The sequence below is a fragment of the Suncus etruscus genome, chromosome 15 (genome assembly GCF_024139225.1).
Source record: "Suncus etruscus isolate mSunEtr1 chromosome 15, mSunEtr1.pri.cur, whole genome shotgun sequence".
In the NCBI taxonomy this organism is placed as follows: domain Eukaryota; kingdom Metazoa; phylum Chordata; class Mammalia; order Eulipotyphla; family Soricidae; genus Suncus; species Suncus etruscus.
In genome coordinates, this window is record NC_064862.1 from 84,654,846 (window position 1) to 84,672,528 (window position 17,683).

At 45.1% G+C, this 17,683-nt stretch overlaps 1 protein-coding gene across 1 annotated transcript; it reads right to left on the reverse strand.

Moving 5' to 3' along the window:
- Positions 1-178: 178 nt before the first annotated feature.
- LOC126030066 (putative zinc finger protein 66) lies at positions 179-12,396 on the reverse strand. Its single transcript, XM_049788266.1, is given in 9 exon segments — positions 179-259; positions 559-635; positions 1,038-1,478; positions 5,774-6,888; positions 6,890-7,042; positions 9,301-9,328; positions 10,977-11,057; positions 12,150-12,276; positions 12,376-12,396. Coding segments are annotated over 9 exon segments (2,124 nt in total).
- Positions 12,397-17,683: the final 5,287 nt, after the last annotated feature.

Sequence of the window (17,683 nt, forward strand, 5' to 3'; positions counted from 1 at the left end):
GACATGAAGTTGATCCCCTATAACCCACTTGCTCCTGGACACCATCAGGAGTTATGCCTGACCACTGAGCCATGATCACCTCTCAGTGTGGCCCAATAAAAATGAACTAATTCATACAAACAGAAAACTCTACTCAGAATGTCAAATAGGCCTGTGTCTGCCAGGAATCTGGGTCCCCTCACATGCTGATGAACACTGGTACCACTGCAGCCCTGTTTCGCTGGTCAAGGACCCCACAGCATGCTGCTTTATCCAGAACCTGTTGATCACAATTGAACCCAAGCAACCAGTATCACTATCCAGGTACTGATTATTTTGGCACTATTACCATGCTCTGGAATTCCACAGTGATAGTAAAGTGGGTGGGAAATTGCCTTGATCATTCAGAACTCAGGTTAAATTCCTGCATCCCAGAGGATCCCTCTGAGCCAAGCAAGAGTTATTCCTGAGCCCAAAGTCATGAGTTCGCCCTAGCACAGATTAGTGTGACACAAAACCAAGAAAACAAGGAAGGTGTCGAGAATCACTTTCCTCTCTCTTTCCTGCTGCCACACGTACATGACACATCCCCATCAGATTTTTAGGTAAACCGAGAAGCTCAATAGTCTGGATCCAGGCTTGGCCATCCAAAATTACTTTGAAATTCAAAGGGACAAACAGTGGGCAATGACAGTTTGACATTGTTGTGTTTATTATTGTGGATGAACCAGGATGACCATGATGGACAGAAGTGACTGAGAAATGGGTGGGGTGGGAGACCTATAGGGCAGCCTAGGAGCAGCACTTAGCTTGTGGTCAAGCAAGATCTATGATGACACCCCAAATGAAATGGTTGTGGTAGACCACGGGCTACAACCATCTCATGAGGAACTTTTTAGAAATGGCAGTGAATAGAGCCTACCAAACAACGAATATTGGTGGGGTTCCTCACAATAGACTCATATAAATTGGGGTGATGAAACTAAAGCCAGGAAGGGGAATCTGACCCAGGCCCATATCCCCACAGGTCAGACAGGTGAGCAGTGAGATATCCCTACCTAGAGTATTGGGGCAGATCCACTTCTGGCCTAAGAGCAGAGGACGGCACTGCTGCCAGCCTACCAGCAGGGCAAGTGTGTAAAGATGCTGTACCATAGTCAGCCTATATTGTGGGCTTCCAGGGCCTGTATGGTGCAAAGGGTAGAAGTAGGGCTTAAGGCTCAAGGCAATTTCTTCCCCGTAAGGTAGGACAGTTTCCTTGGTCCTCTCATGGCCAAATCTCAACGCACTTCTGAATTCCCAGGAAAGGAAGGGGTCTATGGCTCTGTCCATCCACGTGGATATGAGCTTGTTCCCAGGGGTGAATCCTATAAGCATTTCTAGTCCAAGTGCAGTCATTTCTGACCAGGGCATGGTGTGGGCTTGCCTATGGATCAAGCTTGTGACATTCTCACAGGGCTTCGTACAAAGGGGCCTTGCTGATGCACTTCGGGAATAGTCTAGGCAGAAGATGGGGCTGCACTTTCTAATGCTCTGTCCCCAGGTATGGGCTAAGTGTGGACTCAGAAAGGGACATGGTGGTGGGAAAGCACTGTGCCACCCACAGGGCAAGCAAAGCTCGGAGATGTTTCTGGAAGGAATTTTGTGCCAGGTGTAAAAAATCAGAAAAAAAAATCAAATAAGCTGAAAATGGCAGTCATTCTAGAGGTTTTCAACCTCAGTTTGAGCGAGGAAATGAAAAAGGTAATTGAAACACCACATCAATACAGAAAGAAATATCAAATCAAATATTCAGTGAGCCCTACAGAAATAAAAACAAGCACCACACAATAGTTTCGAGAACACAGAAACATTTTAATACAAAAGAGTTCTCATTACAGGTGAGTCTCTAGGTTGCTTTTTTTGGGAGTTGGCCCTGTTTGTAATGAGGAACAGAAGCAGATCAAAGCCAAGACACTCAGTGATGAGATAATGTAGAGTTGGGCCAGAACTATGATAGCACAGTAGATAGGACATTTTCCTTGATATGGGCCACTTGGTGGTTTGATCTCTTACATTGCATGGGGTCCCTGGAGCCTGCCAGGATTGATATATGAGATCAGAGTAGGAGTAAGCCCTTGTGGATTTCTGTTCTGCGTCACAGGAAACATGCTTCAGTGAGCTAGAAGAATTATGTGGCAACCACTGAAAATATCTCAGTAAGGCTAAAACCACAGGACAATGGGGAGAGCAGTTTGCTCACAGGCACTGACCCTGTTTCGAATACTTGCACCCCTGATGAGTGATAAAACTGAATGTACCCAGGAGGCACACTTGAACATCATCTTATATACGGCCCCAAACAATCAAAAACAATCATGTGGGCAGGAAGTCTGAAAAAAAGAGATTTTCAATTTTCCTCTTTGCACCGTGCTGGGGCCAGAGCAATTGGACAATGGGGAAGGCACTTGTCTGTAGTAATAGTCCACATACAGGAGGGCAAAACGAGGCAAGAACATCAAATACAAGGCCATTGACCTACTAGCCAGTTGCTCCCAATCAGCAGCTAGCAAGCCTGCAGCAAAAGGCTTCGTTCTCTCTTCCTCAGCTAGAATTTTTTGATAGTGTCCCTCCCAAAAAAGAGGGAGGGGAAAAGCAGGCAGAAAGAAGATACAGGGGGCTGGAGAGATAGCATGGAGGTAAGGTGTTTGCCTTTCATACAGGATGGTGGTTCGAATTCCAGCATCCCATATGGCCCCCCAAGCCTTTCAGGGGCAATATCTGAACCTAGAGCCAGCAGTAACCCCTGAGCACTGCCAGGTGTGACCCAAAGACAAAAAAAAAAAGAATAAATACAAAAGGGAAATATTATGTAGGTCTCTATATACCCCTCAAACAATAAGACAAAGGGTGCTTTTGTTCAGACCCCAATGTGGATAATAAAGTTGTTTCACTCAGGGGGATGTGAACCAAACAATTTCGTGTGAGGCTGAATGAAAGCTTGCCACAACCTTGCCACCTATAGGGCTTCTAACCTCTCCTAGGTCAGTGGTTGGCAAGCCGCGGGTTTCTGTGGGGATACTTTTTTTTTGGGGGGGTGGGGCCACACCTGGTGACGCTCAGGGGTTACTCCTGGCCATGCGCTCAGAAGTCGCTCCTGGCTTGGGAGACCATATGGGACGCCGGGGGATCGAACCGTGGTTCGTCCTAGCCTAGCGCAGGCAAGGCAGGCACCTTACCTCTAGCGCCACCACCCGGCCCCTCTGTGGGGATACTTGTATGCAGAATATTCTCAATAAAAACTTATTGAAACTAAAAACAGTGTACCATCCTATGTATTTAATGTTTTTTTTTTTTTGTGGTTTTTGGGTCACACCCAGCAGCGCTCAGGGGTTATTCCTGGCTCCATGCTCAGAAATTGCTCCTGGCAGGCACGGGGGACCATATGGGACACCGGGATTCGAACTGATGACCTCCTGCATGAAAGGCAAACACCTTACCTCCATGCTATCTCTCCGGGCCCTGTATTTAATGTTTTAAAAATATGGCTCTCAAAATAAATTCCAATCGTGGTTTTGGCGAGATTGGGCTCGCTGACCACTGTCATAGGTGAATTGCTGAGCAAATGTCAAAGGTTTCCCCCAATACAGTACATGTGTGAGGCTTTCCGTAACTACTAAAGACTGACCTCTGAGCAAAGGTCTCCCGAAATACCTTACCTTCTTATTAAGGCTTATAACCCATATGTATTTTGGAATTTATATTTGGAACACACATCTCAGTGCTGAGGACTTACTCTGTTGATGAACTCAGGAGTCACTCCTGGTCCTACATGCGGGTGTAGATCAAATCTGAGTTGGCTGCAACAAGGCATTATGGCACTCTCTGAATATGTATTATAAAGCACTGATAACTTAAAGCTTCCTAAATTACTTATGTTTAGGCAGCTTTTCTGCAGCTTGGCCATCCTATGTAAAGGAAGGTTTACAGATCAACAAAGACCTTCCCACATACGTTGTACATGCTACTTTCTCTCCATAATGCAGATTCTTTTGCAGAGAAAACATTCAGAAATAAAATCTTGCCCCTATTCCTGACATATGTAAAGATTCTCCCGGTTTATATTCATATTTATTTTTTTTTGAGCCACACGTTTGGGTACTGTGTGGTCACTTCAGGTTGGTAGGCTTGGGGGAATCTGAAAGAATGACAGTAATCTGACTGGTGCAGGGGCGTGGAAGGAAAAAACACCATCCCTGTTTAACTATGTTCTGACACATCATATATAATTTTCATATATGTGAAACAATCTGAGGAATTAAAGATCTTCCAGCACTTCTGAGGCACCTCAGGTGTCTCTCCAGAATGAATTCTGCTATCACTCCTAAGGTATGAGGGAGATTCAAAGGCTTTCCCACACTCCTTACATGCAAAAGATTCCTCTTCATTATGAATAATTTAGTGTCTAGTAAGGCGTGAAGATCAACTGAAACTCTTCACACATTTCTTACTTGCATAAGGTTTCTGACTACAATGGATATTTAAATGGCTGTGAATCTTGAAGAATGAAGACCTTCCCACAACCCATACACACACACACAGGATTTATATCCAGTATGAATTTTGTAGTATGATAAGGTCTGGGAAATAGTAAAGACGTCCTAAAACATCAAGTACATTTAAAACTTTTCCTTATTTTAATATTCCACTGCTTATAAGTCTTAAAGATAGTGAAGGCCTTCCCAAACTTAACAGATATAAGCCCTTTCTCAATTATACATTCTTTTGTTCTTAGAGAAGTCTGCAGATCAACAAAATGCCTTACATACTGACATGTTCAAGGCTTGTCTCCAGTATGAATATTCATGTGAGAAGAATTGATAATAGTTAAGGTCTGCCCACACTCCTGACATATAAGGTTTCTCTCCTGTATAAAATATTTTGTCTATTAATGACTGAAATTCGGTTTAAGGCCTTCCCACTATCCTGTTATGAATTAAGATTTACTCAGGTATGAAATATTTTGTGCATAGCGTGGTCTAAAGAATTATAGGGTCCTCCCCACACTGACATGTAAAAGGCTTCTCTCCAGTATGAATTTTCTTTTGAAAATAATGGCTTTTGGATCAAGAAAAGACCTTCCTACACACCAGACATTTATAAGGCTTCTCTCCAGTATAAATTCTTTTATTCTTAGAGATCCAAGGATACACGGAAGGCTCTCCCACTCTACTGACATGGAAAAGGCTTCTATCCAGTATGAATTCTCTTGTGAATACAAATATCTGAAGATTGATTGAAGGCCTTCTAACACTCCTGACATGTTTAAGGTTTCTCTCCTGTATGAATTTTCTTGTGACTATTAAGGTGTGAGGACAGAGTGAAGGACATCCCACACTCTTGACATGCATGAGACTTCTATCCAATATAATTCTCTTGCCAATATAAAGACATGAGAATTGAGTGAAGGCCTTCCAACATTACTGACAAGTATAAAGCTTCTCTCCAGTATAAATTTTCTTGTGAATATAGAGTCCTGAGGATTGAGTGAATACATTCTCTCACTCCCGACATGTATATGGTTTCTCTCCAGTATGAATTTTCTTGTGACGACTAAGGTGAGTGGATTGAGTGAAGGCCTTCCCACACTCCTGACATCTATAAGGTTTCTCTCCAGTATGAATTTTCTTGTGACTAGAAAGGTTTGAGGATTGAGTGAAGGACTTCCCACACTCCTGGCATGTATAAGGTTTCTCTCCAGTATGAATTTTCTTGTGACTATTAAGGTCTGAGGATCGAGTGAAGGCCTTCCCACACTCTTGACATGTATAAGATTTCTCTCCAGTATGAATTTTCTTGTGACTATTAAGGTCTGAGGACCGATTGAAGGCCTTCCCACACTCTTGACATGTGTAAGATTTCTCTCCAGTATGAATTTTCTTGTGACTATTAAGGTCTGAGGACCGAGTGAAGGACTTCCCACACTCCTGACATGTATAAGGTTTCTCTCCAGTATGAATTTTCTTGTGACTACTAAGGTGAGCGGATTGAGTGAAGGACTTCCCACACTCCTGACATGTATAAGGTTTCTCTCCACTATGAATTTTCTTGTGCCTATTAAGGTCTGAGGATCGAGTGAAGGCCTTCCCACACTCTTGACAGGTATAAGGTTTCTCTCCAGTATGAATTTTCTTGTGCATATAAAGAACTGAGGAATAAATGAAGGCCTTCCCACACTCCTGACATATATAAGGTTTCTCTCCAATATGAATTTTCTTGTGACTATAAAGGTTTGAGGATTGAGTGAAGGACTTCCCACACTCCTGACATGTATAAGGTTTCTCTCCACTATGAATTTTCTTGTGACTAGTAAGGTTTGAGGACCGAGTGAAGGACTTCCCACACTCCTGACATGTATAAGGTTTCTCTCCAGTATGAATTTTCTTGTGACTACTAAGGTCTGAGGATCGAATGAAGGCCTTCCCACACTCTTGACAGGTATAAGGTTTCTCTCCAGTATGAATTTTCTTGTGCATATAAAGAACTGAGGATTGAATGAAGGCCTTCCCACACTCCTGACATGTATATCGTTTCTCTCCAGTATGTATTTTCTTGTGTTGATAAAGAACTGAGGATTGAGTGAAGGCCTTCCCACACTCCAGACATGTATAACGTTTCTGTCCAGTATGAATTTTCTTGTGAATATAGAGTCCTGAGGATTGAGAGAAGGCCTTCCCACACTCCTGACATGTATAAGGTTTCTCTCCAGTATGAATTTTCTTGTGACTATTAAGGTGAGCAGAACGAGTGAAGGCCCTCCCACACTCATGACATGAATAAAGTTTTTCTCCAGTATGAATTTTCTTGTGAAGATAGAGTCCTGAGGAATGAGAGAAGGCCTTCCCACACTCCTGACATGTATAAGGTTTCTCCGGTATGAATTTTCTTGTGACTATTAAGGTAAGCGGAACGAGTGAAGGCCTTCCCACACTCCTGACATGTATAAGGTTTCTCTCCCGTATGAATTCTCTTGTGACTATTAAGGTATGAGGATAAAGTGAAAGTGTTCCCACACTCCTGACATGTATAAGGTTTCTCCCCTGTATGAATTCTCTTGTGCCTATTAAGATGTGAGGATTGAGAAATCACCTTCCTGCACTCCTGACATGTATTTTGCTTCTTTCGTTTCTGGACTTCCTTATTGTCTCTCTGGCATGAAGGTTGACTCAGGGCATATGCACCCCGCAGACCCTCAGGGGTATCCTTTGTACTGAGGGTGTCTGAGGAAACTTCAAGGTGCAGGGCACACACAAAGTCCCCCCCCACGTTGCTTACACTCAGGTGGCTCTACTCTATGGGTAATGTGCTGGTTAGCCTGAGACTGTGAGGGCTCAGAGCAAACACTGTTGTTCGCCTTTCCCAGGATGGTCCCACTGTGGGGGTCTGAGTCCAGGGACTGGGCAGAGCAGATTCAGGGGAGTTTTGCACAGTGGTAACTGGCTCTGGCGTAAGAAATCTCTCTTCATTCTGGTCCAATTCACCACAGATGCCCCCTGATTGTTCACTCCCATTGGGGTATGAGCAGGATGATTTCCTCCAGACTGCGGACTGCGGCACAGGATCAGCTCCATCCAACTGGGTCTGGCTGTTTCTCTGTGAAACAGCAGAGGATTAGTTCAGTTACTTGTCTCTCCCTTGAATTTCTCCACGTTCATTTTTTTTGTTTTTGCTCTTTTGCTTTTGGGCAACACACAGTGGTGTTCAAGAGTTTGTTCTAGACTCTGCTCTCAGAAATTTATCCTCACAGGCTTAAGGGACCATATGAAAAGCCAGACATCAAATGAGTAATCAGCGTACTCTGTAGTGCAAAGATTATTATGGACATCAAATGGTTGTACCAAAGGGTCCAATTTATAAACACTAGGTGCTTGCAGCATTGAATATACCAACCTGCACAATCATAATATTGAATTGGAACTTGCAACACTTACCATCTCATACTTTATTGGATATTCCATTCCAAAAGCAAATTTCTGAAATGTCACTATTGGAACTTGTGGTCCACCATCTAAAATCAACCCAAATAAAATGTTAGAATTAGTTGATTGGGCTGGGGCGGAGGGATAGCACAGCACTAGGGTGTTTGCCTTGCATGTGGCTGACCCAGGATGGATCTGGCTTCAATCCCTGGTGTCCCAAAAGGTCCCCAATCCAGGAGCATTTTTAATATAATTTTTATTTTGATCATAGTGGCTTACATATAGTTGACAATAATATTTTAGGTACGTATTTACATAAAATCAGGAGGATTCCCATCAGCAATTTGTCCTTCCTACACCTCCATTTTCGTCCTACCTCCCATATCCTCCTCCCTCACCCCTGGGCTGCTAGAATATGTGGACATAGAAGAAAACAGAAACAGGTCAAACACCCAAAAAAGATAAAAATAGGAATAAAAATATATGTGCTCACCTATGTATCTGTAGAGCAAACATTTTTAAAAGATAAATTAACTAAGTAATTAAAGGAACAAAGTGATGCAAGAGACTACTTTTGGGAAAAAGCAGCTAAGGAGGTGGTGTAGTACAGGTCTTATACTTATGTTGGGAGTTTAGGTTTCCCCATTGTCTTTTGGGATTTTCTTGTGGGTGTGGGTTCCCAGGCACCTTTCCATCACAGCCCCTGACCTTCTTGAGACTGAGAAAACTCTTTAACATATACTTTATCTCTAGGTTATACCTTCTTTTAGGATTTGAAGCACGTGACCTGTCAGACCACCAAAGCAGCAACTGTAACGTACAGATTTATACTATAGGCCCTACTCATTAAACACATTCAGGCAAACTAGCATTCCCTTGCTATTTTCTCCTCTCTTCTCACTACTTTCTTTATTATTTTTTCTTTTCTTCTCTTTTCCTTTTTTCTTTCCTCTTCTCCCTTTCTTTCTAATGTATTTTCTCTTTTCTTCCTTCCTACCCCTTCCATATACTTTCCCCTTTCCCCCCTTTTGGAAAATCAACTATCCCTTCATCCCTCAATCCCATCCAGACCTCCCACCGTATTAAAACTCTTTACCCTCAGTTCTTAATCCATTAGGCATCAACACTGACCTCCTACTCCAACGAACCAGTACCCAGCACCCAAGCGAAGGGAGATCCAGTCAAACCCACACCTCGTCCCCTGCAAGAACAGGCAATCAACTCCCCTGCGGACTCATGCTTCTCGGCCATCCCTACCAACTCCGCCTAACGTGGACTGTTACTTGAAACCGGACTTAGCTCTAAAAGTATCCCCAATGCAAGAGCACTTCCAAGACCTCCCTGCAGCAAATATTTTACCAATCTCCAGGAGCATTTTTTCTGAGTGCATAGCCAGGAGCAACCTCTGAGTGTCACTGGATGTGGCCCAAAAACCAAAAACCAAAAAAAAAAAGAATAAGTTGAATGAGTTGGACAGATAGCAGTGGTAGGGCATTTCCCTTTCACGTGGCCATCCCAGGATGAATCTCAGTTTGATTGCCGGCTTCTTTATGGTCCCCAAGCCTGCCAAGAGCAATTTCTAAGCACAGAGCCAGGAAAACCCTGAGCGCCATGGAGTGTGGCCTAACCACCCCTCAAAATATTTGCTGAATGAAAACTGGTTAAATGCAACAAAAGTGATGGATGAATGCATGTTTTTTTGTTTGTTGGTTTTGGGCCACACCCAGCATTGCTCAGGGGTTACTACTGGCTGTCTGCTCAGAAATAGCTCCTGGCAGGCACGGGGGACCATATGGGACACAGGGATTCGAACCAAGATTCGAACCAACCACCTTTGGTCCTGGATTGGCTGCTTGCAAGGCAAACACCGCTGTGCTATCTCTCCGGGCCAGATGAATGCATGTTTTAAGGTACTAAATCAGCTTAGAGAAAAAAGAAGGTAAAGAAAAAGTCAGAAGGATTGCAGTTAATTTCTTAGTACAGATGAGTGAATTTAAGTGATAGAATGAATACATATTTTAAGGTAATGAATCAGTTTTGAGAAAAGAAAAGATAAGTCAGAAGGATTGCAGTGAATAGCTCAGTGCGGATTTTCCTTGGCAACAGAGTAAACATACTCAGTGGTACACATAGAAAACCCCACAGTGAGGAAGTTTTCATTGAAACTAGCTGACTCGAGTTTTATTCTAGGCATCCCAAATACTCTCTAAAGCCATGCAAGAAGTAATTGGCTTGTGCAGATCCGGAGTAACTCCTTAGCATTACTGATACATACATTACCATACAACAAATATAAAATTTCTTACGGTTTGGGGCCAGAGTGGAAGCAGAGGAATAGGTTGTATGCTTGCAGTGAGGTGACAGGACAGACTCAGGTTCAATCCCCAGCTTCCTATATAGACCCACCAGCGAGGAGTAACTCCTGAGAACAACCAGGTGTGGCCCCCAAAAGAATTTCTTAGTATTTTTAATAATCATGTCAAATACATAGTATAACAGAGAGGATGTTGACTTTCCAAGTGGTGGACCAAGTTTACCTCTAGTATCCCATAATGGCACCTGAGACCATTAGAAGCTAATCTGAAGAAAAGAGCCAGATTAAACCCTAACAGCACCAATAAGTAGGTATCAAAATCGGGAAAAAAAAAAGAACCCCTTCATTGGAATACCAAATACCCTGCTAAATTTCATGGCGAAGAGAAGTGTACAAAGACTGGTGAGAGGGACATCTAGCTACTGCTGAGAAGGGCACCCCAACACTGGAGTATGCAAACAGACAGAGAGCACAGATGGTAGGTTAAGACACAGAATCTCATCTTCTGTTCTAATGATTAACAGAAAGGGAACTATAAAGAGCAACGACAAGCCAGCAAAATTCCAGAACATACTGGGATTCAGCATCAAAGGCAGATAATGGAATGGAAAAGACCCCCACCCCGATATAGTAGCCTGACACAAAAGGCTCAGCACTCATATTTCTGTAGGCCCAGGATGCTACACACACCAGGGTCTGAGTCGGGGGATTATTCCCACACTTACCTGGAAATATGCCTCTCTGCAGCCCTTCAAGGTCTCCTCTTTCCAACCAGGAGATCAGCGCAGGCTTCACCCCACAATGCCCTGGCAGAGAGGTATCATTCATGGGTAAAAGACAATGAAGAGGATAGCACCTCAGGTATAGACTGGGTCCCTAATGAAAGAGGCTAAAACATGGAACAGATAAAGAACAGAATCTCTGCTCTACAGATGCACGCTGATTATCACACAGAAGGGACCAAGTTGAAATTGAAGTTTCCAACAAGGAGGAAGCAATAAATGGGCTCACACATGGACAAAATGCATTGATCTTGGCACCCTCTATAGTTCTCTGAGCCCTTTGTCATAAGAGTACAGAATACAGAGCTATGGAATAATCTCAACCACCACTAAGGTTTGCAAATACCAATCATGTCATAAAAAGTAAGGTCTTGGGGGCCGGGGTGACAGCACAGCAATAGTGCACTTGTCTTGCACACAGCCAACCCAGGGTGAACTCTGATTTGATCCCATACATCCCATATTATCCCCAGAGTCTTCCAGGACTAATTTCTGAGTGCAGATACATGAAATGCATCTGATCACTGCTGGGTGTGGACCAAAAACATAAATAAATCAAGGGTTTGCACAATAGTACAGGGTGGCACGTACTTGCCTTGCACAGACTGACAACAATTTGGACACCTGATTCACATAGAGGATTCATTATGCCCCACAAATAGTTTTCTCTTTATTGACTTTGGGCCACACTTGGCAATGCTCAGGGATTTCTCAGAGATTGCACACTTGGGATGCTCAGGGAATCACTCCAGAAAGAGTCTGGAGATCATTGGGATGCTGGGGATTGAATCTAGGTCAGCCTCAGTCAAGGCAAATAACCTTTTATTGAGTATAGAAGTAAGCGGGCAAAATTCCTGGGAAATGTGAGGTGTGGTCCAACACAAAACAATAACCAAAATAATTAAACTGTGGCCAAGATAGGAAGCAATAAATTGGGGAACAGAGTTTGCATGCAAGAGCCTCAGATGAGATCCCATTCCCACATAATTTTTCAAGAAGCAATGGGGCTACCCCAGTCTCGGCTTATGCACACATGAACAGAACTTGACCCGAGGCCAGAACAAGAGCACTTTGATAGGCCCTTAGTCTTGCATGAGGTTGACCCGAGGCAATCACCTATGGCCTGCAGGTGCTGGTAGGTCTCTAGCATCACTTCTCTGTAGAGATTCTTCTGAGAGGGGTCCAGACTCAGCCACTCATCCTGGGAGAAGTTCACAGCTACTTCGGGGAAGCTCACAGTAACCTGAGTAGCAATACAGGAGGGTGTCATGGACAGATGCAACCTGGAATGCACACTGAAGCAGGATCCCTAGGACCTGATTCAAGGACAAAGCCCCTTTACTTGAGAGGAAGCAGCCTCCATGTTCTCTCTACCATCATCCCTGGAACAGGACAAGTTATTCACTTCAAGGAAGGCCCAACAGCCAACATGACCTGTGGACACTATTTTAGAAATGTTCTTGAGGTGAAGTTCTGTACACACAGCAAGGTCAAATCCAAGCACAGAACCAGAAGGATCTGTAAAGTCAACTCTGGGCGGTGCCCACCATGGTAAACACATACTGTTCTATTCCATCCCCAGGCCAGACTCTGCAATATGCAAAAAGAGTCAGAAGAAAAATTTATGGTTCAGTGAGTGAGTCAAATCAGTGCTCTTGGTTATCAGCAGTCACAGTTCACCCTGAAATGGATCCATCCTATTATAGTTTAAAAAAATGACTGGGTTCCACATAACTACGGCTTCCAAAAAGATCCTTTGCTTTCATTTCTCTCTTAGAGCCACGAGGCCAAGGGCCTGCTGACAAGAGGCTTCAAAAGTACAAGTAGTTTACTGAGGAGAAATATGAATGAAGGGAGGAGGCAAGACTGCAGAGTGAAGGTGAAGTGCAGAGTCAGGATTAAACCCATTAATTGTGGGGAGAAAACATTAGCATAAGTCAAAGTGCCCAAGAGCACTGAATAGGAGTAAGGCCTGAGCACCATCAGGTGTGGAACCCAAAAGAAACACAGCAAACAAGGACAAAAGAGGCCTCTATTAGAAAAGGGTCTATGATACTGACTGGAGTCAAAGCATGGTGAGAGGTTCCTTCCTAAAATATGTCTGGACTCCTCTGGCCCTGAGGGCTGCACATGCCTGTCCCCCACTGTGCCCAGTACACTCAGTCCTACCTGGGTACAGGATGGCAGAGTGTTTGTATCCATCTTCTCCATCCTGGATTAATCCTAAATAGCAGTAGTAAGGAGCTTTGCAGTAAGTCCTGGAGAAAAGTCAGAGCCATAAGCAGCGGAGATTTCATGCCCTGAGCGGAAGTGACAGCACTGGTGCCCGAAACCCCCTGATGGACCAAGCCCTGGACATCAGCTTCTTCCAACATGGGGCAATGGGGAAGATACTATCTTGGGGAGCTGTGATGGGAACAGGAACACGGCCTCTCTATGGACATAACAGAAGATCCTCCAGATGCTGCACACAGACTAGGGAAGTCATGCTATTCTCAGGGACCCGAGGGTGACAAACCTGCCAGGGGAACGGATATTGGGCCTGGGCGTGCCCTCCTACAGCTCCGTCTTGTGGGTCCTGCTTGATCCTAACCCTGATCCCCACATCTGAACCCGGCATTCAGGTGCTGGTTGAGGGAACATTTCTGAAAAGTGCGAGATGGCTTGTTAGAAAGCAATATTTTTATCCCCAGTACTTTCTAAGGGCCATGATGTGCCCTGTATGTTGGAGTTTCTTGGAGTTTCTCACTCAGTCGATCTCGGGCGAGGAGAGTGTAGGCAGCCGGGAAGGCTTCGCCCATCGGGTGCTGACCCAAGTAGTGCACTGGACAGGACCCAAGTGCCCTGAGCCCGGGGTTGAGGCCCGACTCTCCACTCCCCAAATTGTATGCATTGCACGCCATTCCCACCCCCAGATCCAACCTGCCAAAGGACTCTCCCTGTCCGCCTGAGTTGATCCCCAGCGCCGATGAGGTCGCCTGGGCTGCCTGGAGGGATCCGAGCCGGAGCCAAGCGCCGCCTGAGCACCCCGAGGGGGACCCAGAGACGAGCCAGAGACACCCCGACATCGATGGGCAAAGACGGAGGCGAGAGTCGCGCCAAGAAGCCCGGACCCACCGGCCCTTCCCCGTCCTCCCCAGGCTCCCCCGCCCTCACCGAGACCTGGGGCTCCGGCTCAAGAGGCCCCTCGGAGCGAGAGTCAGAGTCGCCTCCGCACTCCCGCGGGCGATGGAAGAGCCATCCACCGTCCGACTCCACAATGGCGGCCTCTGCGCGCTTCCGGCTCCGGAGAAAAAGCCCCGGATGCTGGGTTACGTCACAGCACACAAAGTCCCGGATGCAGTGACGTCTCAGCCTCGTCTTAAAGGGCCAGGCCCCCGGGACTGGCCCCGTTGACTGGACGAAAACGTCGCCTGCTGGACTCGGTGACTGTCCGACCCCTGAGACAGGGGCGATTGCTGGGCTGCAGAGGGGAGGGTTACAGTTCTAATCAACATCGCAGACCCCACCCGACAAACCCGAACCGAGTGCTCAGAAGCCCCATTGGGCCGCCCCTTAGGCGTGGCTCTTTTCAGTCCTGGACGTTACCGGGATGACCCGGGAGCCGGGCTGAGAGACCGGGTGGGCTGGGTCACAGCTGCGACAGTCACTGCTGTCCCGTCTGAATGTCTGCGGGGTGGCGATGGCACTGCGGGAGCTGTGCTTGTGCTGCTGTGCGTCTTGTCAAGAGGCAGGTCCTGCACTTGCAATGAAGTCGGTCGGGAGGGGCCTTGCAACCTGGTGGGCCCCAAGACTCGAAAGAGGAGATGATGCCCGACTCTCCAAAGTTCAAGATCCAGGGACGAAGCTCTGCTTCTAGCAGAGGATGATGCGAGATTGTTAGAGCTGGAAACCCAGGGAAATAAGCACCACTACACCTTTCAAGGACGTGTGCAAGGCCGTCATTGAGGAGACCCTGATGGAGGGCTGAGACAGCTCATGACGGGACTGGGGTCTTTGGCCAGAGGGAGTTCCTGTGCTAGAATGAGACCCTCAGAGAGCTGACCACTGTGATCAGAGCAATAAGTGGGAGCTCTCACACACAGCACCAATCGGCAGCCAAAGACCTGACCCAGTCTCCTGACGTCTCCCCCAACAACCATCCAGGTGACATACTTTCCTTTCACTCAAAAGAACAAAAGTGCCAAGCACTTGCTCAAATAAGAGAGTTTTAAGGTCCACTCTAAGACAATTGAGAGTACTCTGTGATGTAACTATAGACCTTGTACAGTGGATGGATCTGAGCAGAAAGCACTGTGCTGCCTGACTAACCTAGACTGGCTTTATCGGAGCTTCCACTGCCCAGGACTATAACTTTTCACCAACCATTTCTTAGGGCACATTTCAGATCTTTGTTGATTTGACTTGAAATTTTCTCTTGGACATGAATTCAGATTTTTTAAATGTTAATGATATTGGAATTGTTTTATTTGTAAGTTCTTATTTGGAGTAGGGATTTAGCTCAGTGGTAGCATGCATGCCTCTTATGCCTGAAGCCCGAGATTCCATCGCAGACATCACATGACCCATTGGGCATCACTGGTTCTGGCTCTCAAGCAGCACACTGAAGCATCTTGGATATGGGTCCTACTTAATAGAATCTCATGAACCTGAGACGTAGATCTAACATCTGGGTGGGTATGTTTTGAATGCAGGAGGACCGTGTTTAATTACCCTGCAAGCACATGGTTCTTCAAGAATCACCAGAAGCAAGTCCCAAGCATCGGGTCAGGAATAGCCTCTAAGTCACTTTCCGTTTTCCAAAGAACCCTGAAATTGAGTACAGTCATTTTTAGTACTAGCTGGTTTTTCTTTTTCTGTGACAAGAAGCTTTTGTTTTTTTTATTTTTTTTTTATTTATTTATTTTTTTTTTGGTTTTTCGGGCCACACCCGTTAGATGCTCAGGGGTTACTCCTGGCTACGCGCTCAGAAATTGCCCCTGGCTTGGGGGGACCATATGGGACACCGGGGGATCGAACCGTGGTCCTTTCCTTGGCTAGCGCTTGTAAGGCAGACACCTTACCTCTAGCGCCACCTCACCGGCCCCGACAAGAAGCTTTTGGATTGGTCCTCTCATATTGCCTTCTGATTACATTTCTCTTGATTGGTTCCTTTGGGTTTCATGTTAAAAAGATATTTTCCATTGCTTCATCTGGCTCTTTCCCCCATCCTAGCCAACTTGAATAGCAAATATCCATATGAGAACTTTCTCTGAGTTGGAGAAGGCGGTGGGGGCGTCTAGTGATCCCTGGAAAAGCCGGTTGGAATAAGCTGGAGCTTGTTCTCTTTTCTTCGAGAGGAAAATCGCACCCTAGAGAAAGTTCACCCTGGGATATCCACTTTAGTGACAATCCGGGGAGATGTGGTGTTTATCTCACGCCAGGCTTACCCAACATCCCAGCAGATTCCAACGTGAGTGTTTTCCATGCTTGTTGGAACATTGTGGGAAGTAAGGGGCCAGTCAGATTCATAATTTCAGGATGAGGCTTGGCTCCAAGAACCAGAGAGGTTGAGCAGGGGCACACTGAGGGTGGACAAGGCACCACACTGGGCCCCAACACTGCTCCTCCCTCACTTCCATGCTTGCTACCCCTCCACCCCATGGCCTGTAGTTCCCTCTCCCTTAATCTCTCTATGCTCGTAATGTGAAGGAGATACAGAGAGGCCGTTGGAGACTCTGGAAAAGAGCCAAGGGTTCAGCTGTATCAAGGAGCCTGGCGGAGATCTTGTCTACCATCTTTCCTCTACAAAAGGTGTCTTTTGCGAGGATGTTGGACACCTAACCTGCAGAAAATTATCGAAAAGACCCCAGCAGCCTAACACAGAAGGTGATGATGGAGAAGATGAAAGATCCAGACCAGCTGAAGACCAACAAAGGAGAAGCAGCTCTCAGAATTTTCTGCACCTGGGTTACCTCCAAAATTTAACTTTCTCCTAGGCTAATCTCTTAACCCTATTTTCATCGGTCACTATATTGCTGGTTAAATTGTGTTTTTTTAAAATTGTGTTTTATCTGTATGAATTTTACTGTTTTGTTTTTAAACCCCATGCAAACAGAAAATTTTGTATCTAACTTTAATAGTTATTTCCACAGTTCTGTGAAATGCATGTTAGAGTTTTGAAAGTTCTCAGCTATCCTGGTGAATGGTTTGTTTTTTTTTTTTTGGTTTTTGGGCCACACCTATTGGACACTTGCTTGAGACTGTTTGGAATAATTAAAAAGCCCTCTCACTAATAAATATGAAGTTTCTGAAAATCTTAGCCAAAATGCTTTTTTTTTATAATTTTTTATTACGTATTATGAGAACAAAAGATGCAAAGAAAGAGGATAAGGTAAAGTTACAGTGGAAGGACAATCACCCATAACATAATTATCAGAAGAAGTCCCCTTGCTGATATCTTAACTTTGAACTTTCACCAAAGAAAGTTAAGATAAATAAAACAGAATCCATGTGCAATTACTTTGTCCCTCAAGTCCCCAGATTGTAGCACATTATAATACTTCTTAACAGCACACAAGGCAATCTAAAGCCATCAAACTTACATAACTCCTGAAACATTAGAGGCATAGTATTTTTTACATTTCCATGTACATGCATATTAGCTTAAG